The 13347-nt window shown below is 36.5% G+C and overlaps 2 protein-coding genes across 2 annotated transcripts in view; one reads left to right on the forward strand and one right to left on the reverse strand.

Annotated features, from left to right (window-relative positions):
• The first annotated feature begins 137 nt into the window (after positions 1-137).
• On the forward strand, positions 138-5367 carry LOC136805050 (uncharacterized). The gene is made up of 6 exons (XM_067061590.1): positions 138-228; positions 1444-1759; positions 2014-2273; positions 2509-2672; positions 3204-3531; positions 4008-5367. The coding sequence occupies exons 2-6, from the start codon at positions 1463-1465 to the stop codon at positions 4951-4953; spliced, it is 1995 nt and encodes a 664-aa protein (XP_066917691.1). The 5' UTR covers positions 138-228; positions 1444-1462; the 3' UTR covers positions 4954-5367.
• A 1330-nt stretch (positions 5368-6697) lies between these two features.
• The window catches only part of LOC136805048 (spectrin beta chain, non-erythrocytic 1-like), a 45786-nt gene continuing 39136 nt past the window's right edge, over positions 6698-13347 (reverse strand). The window contains exons 28-37 of the mRNA XM_067061588.1: positions 12877-13048; positions 12331-12510; positions 11866-12110; positions 10422-10645; positions 9985-10076; positions 9349-9526; positions 8930-9084; positions 8447-8589; positions 7971-8046; positions 6698-7591 (exon numbers count right to left, since the gene is read on the reverse strand). Of these exons, the coding sequence (XP_066917689.1) occupies positions 7226-7591; positions 7971-8046; positions 8447-8589; positions 8930-9084; positions 9349-9526; positions 9985-10076; positions 10422-10645; positions 11866-12110; positions 12331-12510; positions 12877-13048 (1831 nt within the window). The 3' untranslated portion in view covers positions 6698-7225. The remainder of the gene's footprint in view (positions 7592-7970; positions 8047-8446; positions 8590-8929; positions 9085-9348; positions 9527-9984; positions 10077-10421; positions 10646-11865; positions 12111-12330; positions 12511-12876; positions 13049-13347) is intronic.

A 13347-nucleotide genomic window follows, 5' to 3' on the forward strand; every position in this document is an offset into this window, starting at 1 on the left:
GAGATATCTTTCTGAGAATTCTTTTAAAAGACTCTGCGGTGGAGAAGTACGTTTCGTGAGATTTCACATTGACCTATTATTCTGCTGATCTTAGCATAAAAATCAAAACAAACTGTCGGGGTCAAAGTCCATCATGGCAAAGCAGAGTTTTCAGAGTTGAATAACTTATACCCTGACAGCCTGACGAGTTTTATTCTGTCTCCAAAGTCAATGGTCAAGACTACAAGAGTAAGATTATCATGCTTTACCAAGTTATCTTTGTTCATATTTTCCAAGCATCTGTTTATTCTGTTTATACCACAAAAAGAAAGACCAAATGATATTTTAACAATCTGATATTTTTGATATTTTTTGTCATGGTTTGGAAAGGTGCACCACACCTTTGCCACACCTCGTTGTTATGTTTTAAAATTTGGTGGTGTGTTCCCGTAATTTTTATTTTATCTATACTGCCCTATCTATGTAGATGTAGATAAAATAAAAAAATTACGGGAACACACGTATTATTTGGACTTTGCACCCTATGATGCTGCACGCAAGCACTTAAGCTAAAGTCCTGCAAAAGTGGGACAAAATTCAGTTCTTTGAGTTTGCAAAAAAACGCCACATAGAACATCTTTCAATCAAATTCAGTATATGTGAATAGAGCAGTAAAAAATACAACTTTTATATTTTTCCTTTTTTTGCAAAAGTTCTAGGAATGAAAATAAAGGGATAATATAATTGAATACTATACACTGATGATCTGCAGCACTATCGTAAAGCTAGAATTGCTTTGCGTACTCTTCATTTGAGAAAATGATTGAAATGATTGAAAGATTAAAGTTTTACCTTCAAAACATTTTTGAGTGCTGAGTATCTGGCAATAAATGCAGGCAATAAACCCCTATTTATGTTTTTTTAGTTTGTTTATAGTTTCTAATAATAAGAATATAAGAAATCTTTAGCCCTGTTTTCCATTTGTCTTTATATACATAGACTATACAGGTCTGAGTATCTTTTCTAATGTCTGCAAAGTGGAAAAGTAAAAACTGTTAAAATCTTGCCATGTATACTGAAATTTATCAGATAAATTTTTCTCAAAATCCCTTCTTTTCATCAGCATACACCTTTTGTGAAAATCTGAAGTGGCAACCTGAAAGATTTTCTCTCTAAAATGGGGTGAAATAAATCGATGTTCTGCAAAGTTTTTCAAATTTTGGAGCAAGTTGGACCCTCTGACTATGTCTCACCTCATTTCAAGGGAGGAGAGGGAAGAATCTTCAGCAAAAAATCTTAAGCAAAAAAAATGTGAAATTGCAATTAGAAATTGTGTTTCTGTTTGCATAAAGTCACTTCATTATTTTTAAAAACTATCAATCATTTTAATTATACCATGTTGATTCTACATCACAGTAACAAAATGATAATTACAATTTTCTTTGAAAATCTTATTCCTTTTAGAATTAATGAATTTAAAAGGATGTTATCTTCAAACATTTGCAAAGTTATCCGTCAAGGACATATTAAGAATGCCACAGGACTTTTCAATCAAACATTGAATAATACAATCGCTAAAAGATCAGCATGGACTGCTGTCGAATTGGGAAGAGATCCTAAAGAATTACGTGCAAAATATCCAAAACCTTCATTTGATGTGGACAAATTAACAGAAGTTTTGGATCATGACAACCATCAAATGCGGAAAGAAATGAGAGAATTCTTAAGTGACCCATCAATGAGACCAAAGTATAACATTTCATTAGAAGAAGAAAGAGACGTAAGATGATTTGTTTTGTTTTGTTCAGTTATTTTAAATCACAGCCAATATCTTGCCCATCTTTTCAAGTTATCTACAATAACTAAGTGTATTTTTAATTATTCACCCTTAACTAAACTTCATACTGAATTCATTTTCTTCAAAATGTTCGAAAATATATTTACCCTACAGATTTTTCAGCAGTTCAATCACCTTTCATCTAAATTCAGAAAATTGATCATTCTTTAACCTCTTAGTTTCCTTTCTTCTTTCAGGTTGCTTTAGAGCGTTTACAAAAGATTTGCGATAAAGGATTTATTTCTGTTTTGGATTTCAAAAACAATCCATTAAAGATTTTTGCAGCTCATGAGCTGGCAAGTATTGTCGATCCTGCAATGTCCACCAAAATGACAGTCCAATTCAATTTGTTTGGTGGTACTGTTCTTAAGCTTGGTACTGAACGTCACCATGCCAAATTGTTGGAAGGAATCGATAATTTACAAGATGTCGGATGTTTTGGATTAACTGAATTAGGGTAAGATAATTTTACTTGGCTCTTTTGTTACATAATTTGGTTACCCTAATTTCCACCTATCTCAGCCAGCGTAATAGGCGAAATTACTCTCTATTGTCCATGCATAACAATTTTGGTTCTGAGAAACTGTGAACTCTGATCTGAGGAAAGTTTTTTGTGAGTAAACGTTTGCCAGACATCGGCTTCTGAATATTTAAAATCAATAGTATTTTCATCATATCATTTTACTTCACAGATATGGCAACAACGCGGTGGAGATGGAAACGACAGCAGTGTACGACAAATCCGCCAAAGAATTCATCATCAACACACCGACTCCTTTGGCGCAAAAATACTGGATTACCAATGGTGCTGTTCATGCTAAACATTGTGTTGTTTTCGCACAACTTCAAGTTGGAGGTGAGTTTCTTTTGGATATCATGATATTTCAAGTTTGATACTCGTGTAACTTTGTAGAGCGCACGTTGCACGTTGGTACTGAAGTGATGTTTCCTAGTTTCATGCAAAGATATTGGAAGCTCCTTATTTTGTTTTAAAATTTATAAATTTATGGACTTAGTATCGTTATGGACGTTATGGACTTAGTATCGAATGTGAGCAGTGTTATCGTGTGCGAAGTTGAGATATTGTGAAAAGAGTGTCAGTGTCCTTTTTAACTTTAATTATTCATACGACCTGATTTAACTAATCCCAATAAAGAATGATATGCTACGAGGCTGATTGGAGCAACCTCAAAATTCTGTGTTTTCTTTTAAAAATAGTTTGGCCTTAGCAGGTGGCTCCTAAATCAATCACCTAAGGGAAACCTCAAAAACCCAACCTGCACAACAACAAATGGATACAGTTTGAAATGTCACATTTACCCCTTTAATTTTGACAACGAAGGCTGTTTCGTGTTGGTTTTAAAGAAGATTGATTTCTTTTTCATAGATGACGAACATGGAATTCATGGTTTCTTAGTTCCAATCCGTGATAATGACCTAAAACCATTGCCTGGAGTCACAGTTGAAGACATGGGTTACAAAATGGGCGTCAATGGCGTGGATAACGCCAAACTGAGTTTCGATAACGTCCGTGTCCCGTTGGTGAATTTATTGAATCGGTACTCTGATGTAGCGGAAGACGGCACTTTCACTACGGAGATCAAGAGCAACCGTGGTCGATTCTTGACAGTTGCTGATCAGCTTTTGTCTGGTCGTCTTTGTATCGCTGCTATGTCGCAAGGTGGAGCAAAGACTGCTTTAGCTGTCGCTTTAAGGTAAGTTCTGGATGTGCGATTGTTTTTCTGTACAGTGGGCTACAGTTACTGAAATTCCCTTCTTTAAAAAAGTGTCAAAACTCTTCTACACTCTGTGAGGGAATTTTATGCTTTGTAGAGATAAATCTCAAATCTCAAATTCTAAGACCATGTTCACACGTTACTGTTCCGTTTCGCTCCGGTATGATTTTTGTTACGGATCTAGTGTGTTCATATTGGTTTCGGAACGTTTCGGAGCAAGAAAATGGAGCAGTTCCGTTCCGAGGAAAAAAGTGGAGCGAGACCGTTTCGATCTGTTTTGCTTTGTAACGTATTCTTTTTTGACGTTCACACTTGTTTCGGAACCATTTCGGAACGGAACCGTAACGTCTGAACATGGTCTAAGATTATTGATTAGGATCAGCATTCGTATTTACAATTTCTTCATGGATAGTTTGTTGATCTGGCCGTTTGAAAGATACATTTCTTCATTCTAGATATTCTGCAACTCGATTGACAGTTGGAGCAAGCGGAAAATCCGACACGCCCATTCTAGATTACCAACTTCAACAACGTGCTTTAATACCGTTACTGGCTGAAACCATTTGCTTAAACATTGGATTAGATTACATCAAAGATCGATGGGCTTTCCAAAAGGAGGATGGATCTGAACATCCAGAGGTCGTCACAATGTGTTGTGTTATTAAACCATTGTGTGGATGGAATGTCGAAAATGTCGGTACCGTATGTCGGGAAAGAACCGGTGGTCAAGGCTATTTATCCGTCAACCGATTGGGAACAGTCATTACGTCATCACACGCTTCGATGACTGCTGAGGGAGATAATTGCGTTTTGATGCAAAAAGTCGCTAAAGAGAGACTGTCCGAGTACTCGAAAAGCGACATAATGAAGACCTTTTTAGCATCTCAAGTGCCCACTGGTATGCTCTCCGTACCTAATTTCGATAGTTTGGATTATTTACATAACTTGATGAAAAAGCGTGAGGACTTGTTGTATATGGAGTTGGGACGTAAAATGTTTAAAGCTGGACGCTCCAAACTTTTTGAAACCTGGATGTTTGATTCAAGCGATTTGATTCAGCACGCCGCGCGGGCGTACGGTGAACGCCTGGTCAGTCAAGTCTGTCTTGACACAAAGGGCAAGAGTGACGCATCGTTGCATGATATTTTGGAGAAGCTGCACAAATTATATTTGGTGAATATCATCGAGCAAAATCTCGGTTGGTTCCTCTCCAAACGTCTCATTCCAACATGGGCTGCCAAGAAAGTCCCTGATGTAGCCGCTAAGCTTTGCAAAGAAATCAGCCCACAGTCTCTTGCTATCACAGATGCGTTCGCTTTGACCGATGATATGATCTCTGCTCCCATTGCGCTCGATTGGATTAAATATAACGAGGTAGATAACCAGGGAGAATTGGTTTAAATAAAACAAACAGAACAAAATTTTTATTTGGAGGACCTGTACATAATAATCTTATAATCTTCTTTTTTCAATTTTACCACTTCATGCATTATTTTTTTGTTTACATGTATTTTTTAGATAATTGTGTTAAAGCATTTTGCTATACCTTAGGTTTATAGTGGTAGATATATAATGAGCTGATATGTAATGAGGTTAACCCTGAAATCTGGATAAAAAACCTTTGAAAATCTTGAATAAAAGCCGATCCTTGTTACACCAAGTGCACACTAAAACACTCTGTTTTATCGTCAGGTTATATAGTACATAGATTATTTTTTGTCTTTACATTTTAATATTTTGCTCGTAAGATTATTGTATCTGTAAAAACTTAATTTTTTTTGTTTTAAACGAATAATTTCTATGCATATACGGAAACTTTCTCATGTGTTTTCTTTGATTTTGCCACGAAATTAGTTATATCACTTCTTTCTCTCTTGAGGGGAAATAAGATATAACTAAAAGTAATACCTCGTTGGAAAGATGATTTCAAGTGGCTTGATGTAAACTTTTTAGAATTTGCTATTTTGAATCTTTAATCGTAATCGTATCATAAAACGAAAACATAACAAAACATCTGATTACATATTTGAGGCTCCCCCAATAGTCAGGTAGAATTAGCCTGAGACCTGGACAAAATTTCCATCAAGCTGAAAATTGGCACAGATGTTCTTGATCCGTGATAGGGACTTTTCTAGCGTGATTACGTGGTTTAAAATTTTTTTTCGTGATTGCGTGATCAGAGGTTAAAAACGTGAAAGTGACTTAAAAATATTTGGGCCGTGATGTGTGATTTGGACTTTTTCAAAGGGATGCGTGATTATCGAAGTTTTTTGCTGATTTGCGTGATCGTGATTGAAGACAAAAAATTGTATGATCAGAGTTATCGCTGGGGGAGCCTCATATTTACAACTCTCTGGCTATTTTTCATCTTCACTTCAAATTATATTAGGAAATTCTTCAAAGATCCTACTAAGATGCTTCATTTTAAAGTCTCCGGAAAAATCACGAGGAAGTATTTGTATTCCAACTTTTTGAAAGAATTTAAGGGTTCAGAATGAAGACCTTAGTGGAAATCGAGATGAAACAGAAAATTGTACAGCAGATTTTGTACATAACAAACAGGAATTCATTAAACCTTAAACCTTTGCTATCCCTCCCTTAATCCAGTGCAATAGCTAAGTTCCTTGTCGGACATTACTACCTACTGACCCATTGGACTTTTTAACATTGGTGGGTCCTGTTGTTGTAGATCATGTCTCGGTAGATGTTACATGCTTGAAATCTACAAAGTACGATACCAAAACAGGATAGAATCAAAAGAATAAAAGAGGCGAGCAACGGTTTTCTGTAAAAATGAAGAAATTAATATCTTAGTCTTTTTCAAAATATTACAATAGCTCTAAGCGTGATACTGGTGACAACATAACAAATAAATTACATTAACTTTTCGATGTGAAAACATCTTTTTCAGTAGAAAACCCTGCATCATATAACGTCTCAATGAAAGGCTACAACACGTGGAAGATGTTTACAAAGCTGCCGAATGTAGCCAGTAGGATCTCGTTGTTTGTATTGGAGGCACAAAGAAGAAACGAGGAATTTCTAAGATTTTTAAGTAGCAGAATTTATGGATTGGAAGCTGAAAAGTTAACAAAAGTTCAGATGACACTATCTGACACAGGGTTATCTAACATCATAATAAAAGTTTGGTATTATCTTCAATATTATATTACGGGCTAATAAACAAATAATACATCTATAATACTTTATCTCTGAGAGGCTAGACATTATATATAGACTAGTGGCTAGACACAAATAGAACAAAATATACAAAAGAAATAATGTCGTAAATAAAATATAAATTTTTAGCTTAGTATATTTTGATTGTACCTAAATATTTTATATTAGGGTGTAGGGTAAAAAGGCACTACAAGTTTCAAAGTTCGATTTTCTTGAAAAAAACTTCAAATTGTGAGCTGAAGCAAAGAACATTACTTTGACTTTGAAGGGAAACAGTGAAAACGCAGCTTAAAATTACGTCATTGATCTTTGATTCGAGAAAAAAAAGCTCAACTTGTGTAAGGTGAAAAACGGGAACATGTACTAAGAAGAAAATGGTGGTGGGTAGTTTTAAAAACAGAATTCTGGCTTTATACAAAAATAAAAAATAACTGAAATATAAAGAATGAAATTTACACAATGTACTGACTGACTACATAACAAAACAAACCCCCTACTGAAGTTCACTGGCTGATTTATCTTTCCGACCTTTTTTATTACCGAATAGTGATTTACGTTTCTTCTTGGCACCCTCTTCGGTCACGTTGGGATCGTAAGAGGACGTTGGTCGCGTTGGAGATCCAATAGTGGTCAATCGTTTCTGAATTTCCTCAACACTTTCTTCGTTGTTGTCATGTTCCGTTTTGACGGTACCGATCGCTTGGATCCATGACGTCATTTCGTTAACAGATTCAGCCTGAAGCAGATACTCTGCTCCTGAAGGTAACGCTAAGCGGAGAACGTTTTTCTTTTTGTGATAGTCGGATGCGATTGTGGCGACACTTCCAGTGAGGGGTAAGGGTTGGCCTGTTGGTGCTCGCTGGAAGGAGAGAGAAAGAATAATTAGGATGATGAGAAATGTTTCCTTAAAAATGGGACACTTTCTTTTTTGATACTATAAACGATAGTATCATAATACATATGGGTTTATTCCGGGGGAGGGGGGCACTCAGGCAAAATTGGTGACAAGGATATACATGCCACTGGTCAGGGTCCCTGTTTTAGGACCTGAATACATATGACAAATTTACCAAACATTCATATCTGAATATCAGGGTTTGAATCTCCAGCGGCACAACCCCGTTGGCCGTCAAGGTCAGCACTCCTCCCGGGGTTTATTCTTACCACCACTTTACAACCGAAATATTGCAGACGCCGAATAATGAATATCATCATAAAAAATTGAATAAACAACTCACGCTTTGAGCTTCCTTTTCGTTCTGGTAAAAGATGAGGTCGTTGGCTTTCAACACAACAAAGAATGGTTTCCACACTCTGTAAGACAAATATAAAAAATTACGGATCAGAAAAATTTCTCAAAAAGAAGACGCTCCATAACTCGAACACAAAAAAAATGGGTTGATGAATAGTAGAGGCAGAATTCTCTATAATGTCCTTTACTTATTCTTTTATTATGGGGCTCAGGTTTAATGACACTGCGAGGATCGACCATGATTTGGCTGGAATGGGGTAAAATTGAAAATTTAAGTTTAAGATGGCCGGAAAATGCACTCGAAATGAAGTTTTATTTGGAAAAACAGAATGAAAAACTAGTAATTTATCAGGAAATTTATAAAAAAGACTTTTAAAAAATCTTGTTTTGGCATCCTTAGCTTGCCGATCAGCCAAAATGGAGCATGCTGAAAATTTTTTCTAAAGACAAATCAGTTGTTACCTCGAAGAGGCTTTCTTGTTTCCAGCTTCTTTGGTTGGTTTCCTTGACAACATGCCCATCATTTTGACGTCATCAACACCCACTGACAATGCACCGCTTTCACTTGGTTTCTCGTCGCCATTGGTGATCGGTGATGCGGGTTTCTGTGAAGTGGAGTGAGACAAAACTTTTGAAAGATTTGTAAATAATTGAGATATCAACTCACTCTAGGTGTATGTTTTCTCGGTCTTAGAGGCTGTATACACCCATAGCTTGAAGCCAGTTTTTGAGGGAGCTTACACGCAAGGAACTTACTACCTTTTTACTAGACTCAACTTACCCCAAGAAGTGCGTATAGTTTAAAATTGAGGACACATTTCAGCTTAAAAAGTTGTTTGATTTAGTTCATAATGAAGTAAATTGTGCATGGAGTGGGAGAACTGTTATTACCCTCTAGGTTTTGTGTAAAACAAAGACCTATCCACATTATAATAAGTAATGTACCTCTTGTTCTTGTTGTTGTGCTTGTTGAACTTGAACAGGTGGTGATGCGACGCGTTGTTGTTGCTGTTGTTGCTGTTGTTGTCTTTCCTTCTCTTCTTGAATACGTTTCAACTCCAATTCTTTCTCGCGTTCACGCTGCTCCGCTAGTTCACGTTCTGCGGGAAGTAAATTCATTAGATGACTTATGACTGGACACATTTATTTTATTTCAATTTGAAAATCAGACCATATCTTGAGAATTTTTACAGAATATATTGGCCTTTCCTTCAAGTGACAATCTATCCAGCGTTCTGTCGAAACTTTCTGACAGTTTTAATACTGTTTTGAAAAATAGGCTGATTCGGTGGTGTAAGATTTGTAATCAACCAATCATGGAGGATTAAAATCTTTTAAAAATGTATCAGCACTTAAAAGCTTACCTAATCGATCTTTCTCTTCGCGCTCACGCTTGGCGGCTTCCAGTTGTTTCTGTCTGGCTTGCCGTAGCTCGTACGTCGTGAGACGTTCAAGAGTAGTGAAACGTTCTTCTTGTTTCGAGAGTAGACGTTCGAAATTGTTGTGTTTTTCGATGAGTTTGATGATCTCACCCAATGATTTCTGAAGAAAATATGAGATTATAAAGATTAGAAGATTTGGCTCACGATTGTCGTTCATATAATTTTATATTCCAAAAATTACAAAGGTCTATTTCTTAATGATTTCTGACGAAAATAGAAGATACAGATGTATGAAAAAGCATTTGTGACTTCTACAGGGTATTTTTCCAAGAAATTCCGATCCAATCAACCCTTAGGAAGATAAATATCGAAACGTGCCACTATATTTAATCTCTAAACCACCCGATAGCCCAGGAAACACCCCAAGATTCATGTCTTCAATCCTTCGGGGTGATTCAAGGATTCACCATCATGAAAAATATTATCACCAGCTTTTGAAAGAGGCTGATTTATAGTTTACTTTCCTAGTTTTTATAGGTTTTTGGTTGATATGATATTCGTTTAGTGGTCCACATGCAAAAGAATAAACCGGGTGAATGAAAAAGAGTGGTAATTTACGGAACTATCTTTCCCTTGAACTACATGCTCGTTCTGTCCAATCCATTCGTCTGCTAAATGAGCATCCCTTGCAAATTGCAGAACATCCAAAGCTGTTGAAAAGAATAATGGAATATTAATAACCCAGCTTGTTTATAATCTGATGGATACAGGACGGGTTCGAGCTGTGAGTCTAATAAATTTTACAGAATCAAACTCATAGCCTTAAATCATGCTATTCATTTCGCCATCAGTGTACAAAAGAAGAAATCATGGCATGTTTCTCCAGGCCACGCAACTACTTGATAAAAAATACTCACTTTTTACTAAGAAACTTGTATACAAGGGTAAAATTGGTCAAAACTAATTACAAAATCACCAGAGTGAACCTTAAAATTGCTTTAAGAAAAGCCAGTTTCTTGAAACCATTCTTGATCAAAAAAATATTGACTACTCACTCATTTGTAATTCTTCCCAGTGCAGGTCCCATTCATCATCCAAAATATTTCGTTGCTGCATCAAATTATCGATACGATCTTTGATCTCCAACGACGCATAGTGGTCTTTCTCGATCAATTCGTTGGCCGTTTCTTCCACCGTCTTGAATTTGTCCGCTTTTGCGTCGATTTCCGATTTTCGATCTTGATGCGTTCCCATGAGACTTTCACAGTGCGCAATGTCCCTTAAAAGTTAATTATAAAATATTTGCCCTCTTTTAATTCAAACTAAGGGGGGCTCTTCTATTTGTCTTTTTAAATATAGATTTGTTACAATGTTGGTGAGCTGCTGAGAAAATATATGCATCACCCAAGCTACAATTGAGGTTAAAAATTACAAAGGCTTGAGCATTTTTAAATGCAAATGCCATCTCGTTTACGGACTTGTCGCTTGTTTGGCGCACAGATAGAATTTACAGTGGTTGGTTACATCCATTTGACTTCATTTTTTTCGTCATAGTGGGTCTCAAAGACCGACCAAAAATTTAAGAAACAAGATTTTACACGGTTCATTAGAAGACTTTCCCTTGCAACAGCAAGGCGTAGTGAATGGTTTGTCACAGATCTATTTTCCTTGTGGTTTGTGCCTTTTGGTAGTTTGGGAATTTCCCCTTGACAATAATATCATAACGAATAAGCTGAGTGTGCCAAGTGTTTTAGAACTCGAGGCTGAAAATGGTTCAAAAAATAAGGAATTGTTAAGGAACTGCTCAGGCTGAGAATAAGTGGATTTGAAAATAATGTACCTTATTGGGACTAATTTGACCAAATTTTGATCTTTCAAGGGGCAAAAAGTTCAAAATTTCCTATGTAATAAGGAACTCGATAAGGAACTTTGAGACTGAAATTCTCTGTAAAAATATGGAACTCCAGGCTCAGAGCAAAGTTAAGGTTCCTTATAAAAAAAAAAACGTGTACACGTTTTTTTTAAGAAACTAGTTTTACCAAGCAGCCTCAATGTTTCTTAAGAAATCGGCCTTTTGAACCTTAAATGTTTCTTACATGCCTATTTTTAATCCAAAGAAAAAAAACATTTGTTTTGATTGGAAGGTTATCTGTTATTTTCTCATTCTCAGCCCCTCTCAGCCTCAGCATGTTTTTTAGATGTTTCTTAATTTTTAGGCATTCTGAGCCTCATGTTTCTTAAAAGTGTGTTTCTGTACGCAAATGGCTATACCCCCTGGTAAGTACGTACTTTTTCATTCACCCCCCACCCGGTTGAAGAAAATTTCGAATACAAATCGTTTGGTTCAGACCTTTATTTCATACATGAAACCCCCATGAAACTCAATGTTTATTAAGAAACATTTTCTTTTCCTTGATGTGTATAAGAAGCGTAAAAGTCAACAAAAAAAAAAAACAAGCAAAAAAGGGCTATGAAAAAATAGAGAATATTGTAACATACTTCGGTTGGTCATCCGACTCTATCTGTAATCTCATATCTTCAATCCATAACAAAAGATTTTGGACCATTATGATCAAACGTTGATATTCATCCGACTGTCCGAGTTTCAAACTGTGTCCGGTAACTCGTTTCAAGAGAGCTTTCCACGCGTCCACAACCTCATCTTCTTTTTGAAGAATCTCGATGAGTTTATCACCGGCGTATTGACCTTTGAGTTGACCGGCAAATTCTTGGATACCTTCGACCTGGAGTGAAAATAGCAAATCAACATAAAATAAGTTTGGATACTAAAAAGTCTCGAAACTGATTAAACCTGGATATTTCAAGTCTTTGCACAGATAGTTTTTTATGATACTCAATGTAGACCAAACCAAAAAAGATTTAAATGTAGCACGTAGCACGTCCGGTTAATTAATTTTTAAACAAGTCCCAATCAAATTACGGTTTAAAGTAAACTCGCCAAACCTTTTGTCCAAGAGGTTGCAGATCAGCTTCGAATGCTTTATGAAGACGTTGCAATGCAAGGACACTTTGTTGATCACGTCCAAGGTCTTCCGTTAAACTTTCGTCTTTTTCTTCGATCATTACCAAGGTTAGTTTAGCTTCTTGGAAATAGCGATGCATCTCGTGTGCAGCGTTCAATTTCTAGAGAAAGTAGGTGAGTAATAAGTATGTTCATTTGGTGGCTGTCGATGGAGCTGGAAGTGAGGGGGTCAAATCCCTTTTTTCACTAAATTGGCGGTGGCAGGGAACCCTTAGATTGCAGGGCGAATGCTCTATCGAGTGAGGTACCCGGTCACAGATTAAGGAGTAAAACAAATCATGTTGAAATTAAGATCATATGATAGCCTGGAAAATAAGGAGTGGAGAACGAATAGAAGTTCGGACAAATATCATACACAAAGAGTGAAACTTTGTGTAGTCCAAAGTGTCTGCCCCTTAGTTAGACGCGACATAATGACCAAGGTTTGATCGTTCTGTTGCCAAAGACATCCTCAGTTAAATACGCACCTCTCTTCTGGTATTCAACAATTCCAACAATCCTTCCCACAATGTGTTGAGATCTTCCTTCCATTCGGTCAATCTGACAGCATCTTGGTGGCCATTGCTGACTAGTTGATCGCACATTGCGTTCACAGTCGCTAGGCGTTCGCTACCGATCGTGCGCGTCTGGTCGGCGAACCTGTACAAAGAGAGAAAAACTTCAGATCTTCTCTTGAGTATGAGATAATAAAAAATAAAACTAAGGATGCCAAGTGAAAGTTTATCAAAGAGAAAGGTAGCGTTTAAAAAAATGATCAATATCTTTTGAGAGAGGAATGGCGCACAATTTTTTACTTGCTAAGTAGGCATTCTATGTTATGTTAGGCATGTGTTATCGTATTTGGCAAGGGATAGCTCAAGAAAAAAACACAACGGCCCCTCGCTTATTCGTCAGTAGAGAAGTATGGAACTACTTTCTATAATTTGAAATTCGTCTAA

This window comes from Clytia hemisphaerica, unplaced genomic scaffold (genome assembly GCF_902728285.1).
Source record: "Clytia hemisphaerica strain Z4C2 unplaced genomic scaffold, Clytia hemisphaerica genome assembly, whole genome shotgun sequence".
Lineage (NCBI taxonomy): Eukaryota > Metazoa > Cnidaria > Hydrozoa > Leptothecata > Clytiidae > Clytia > Clytia hemisphaerica.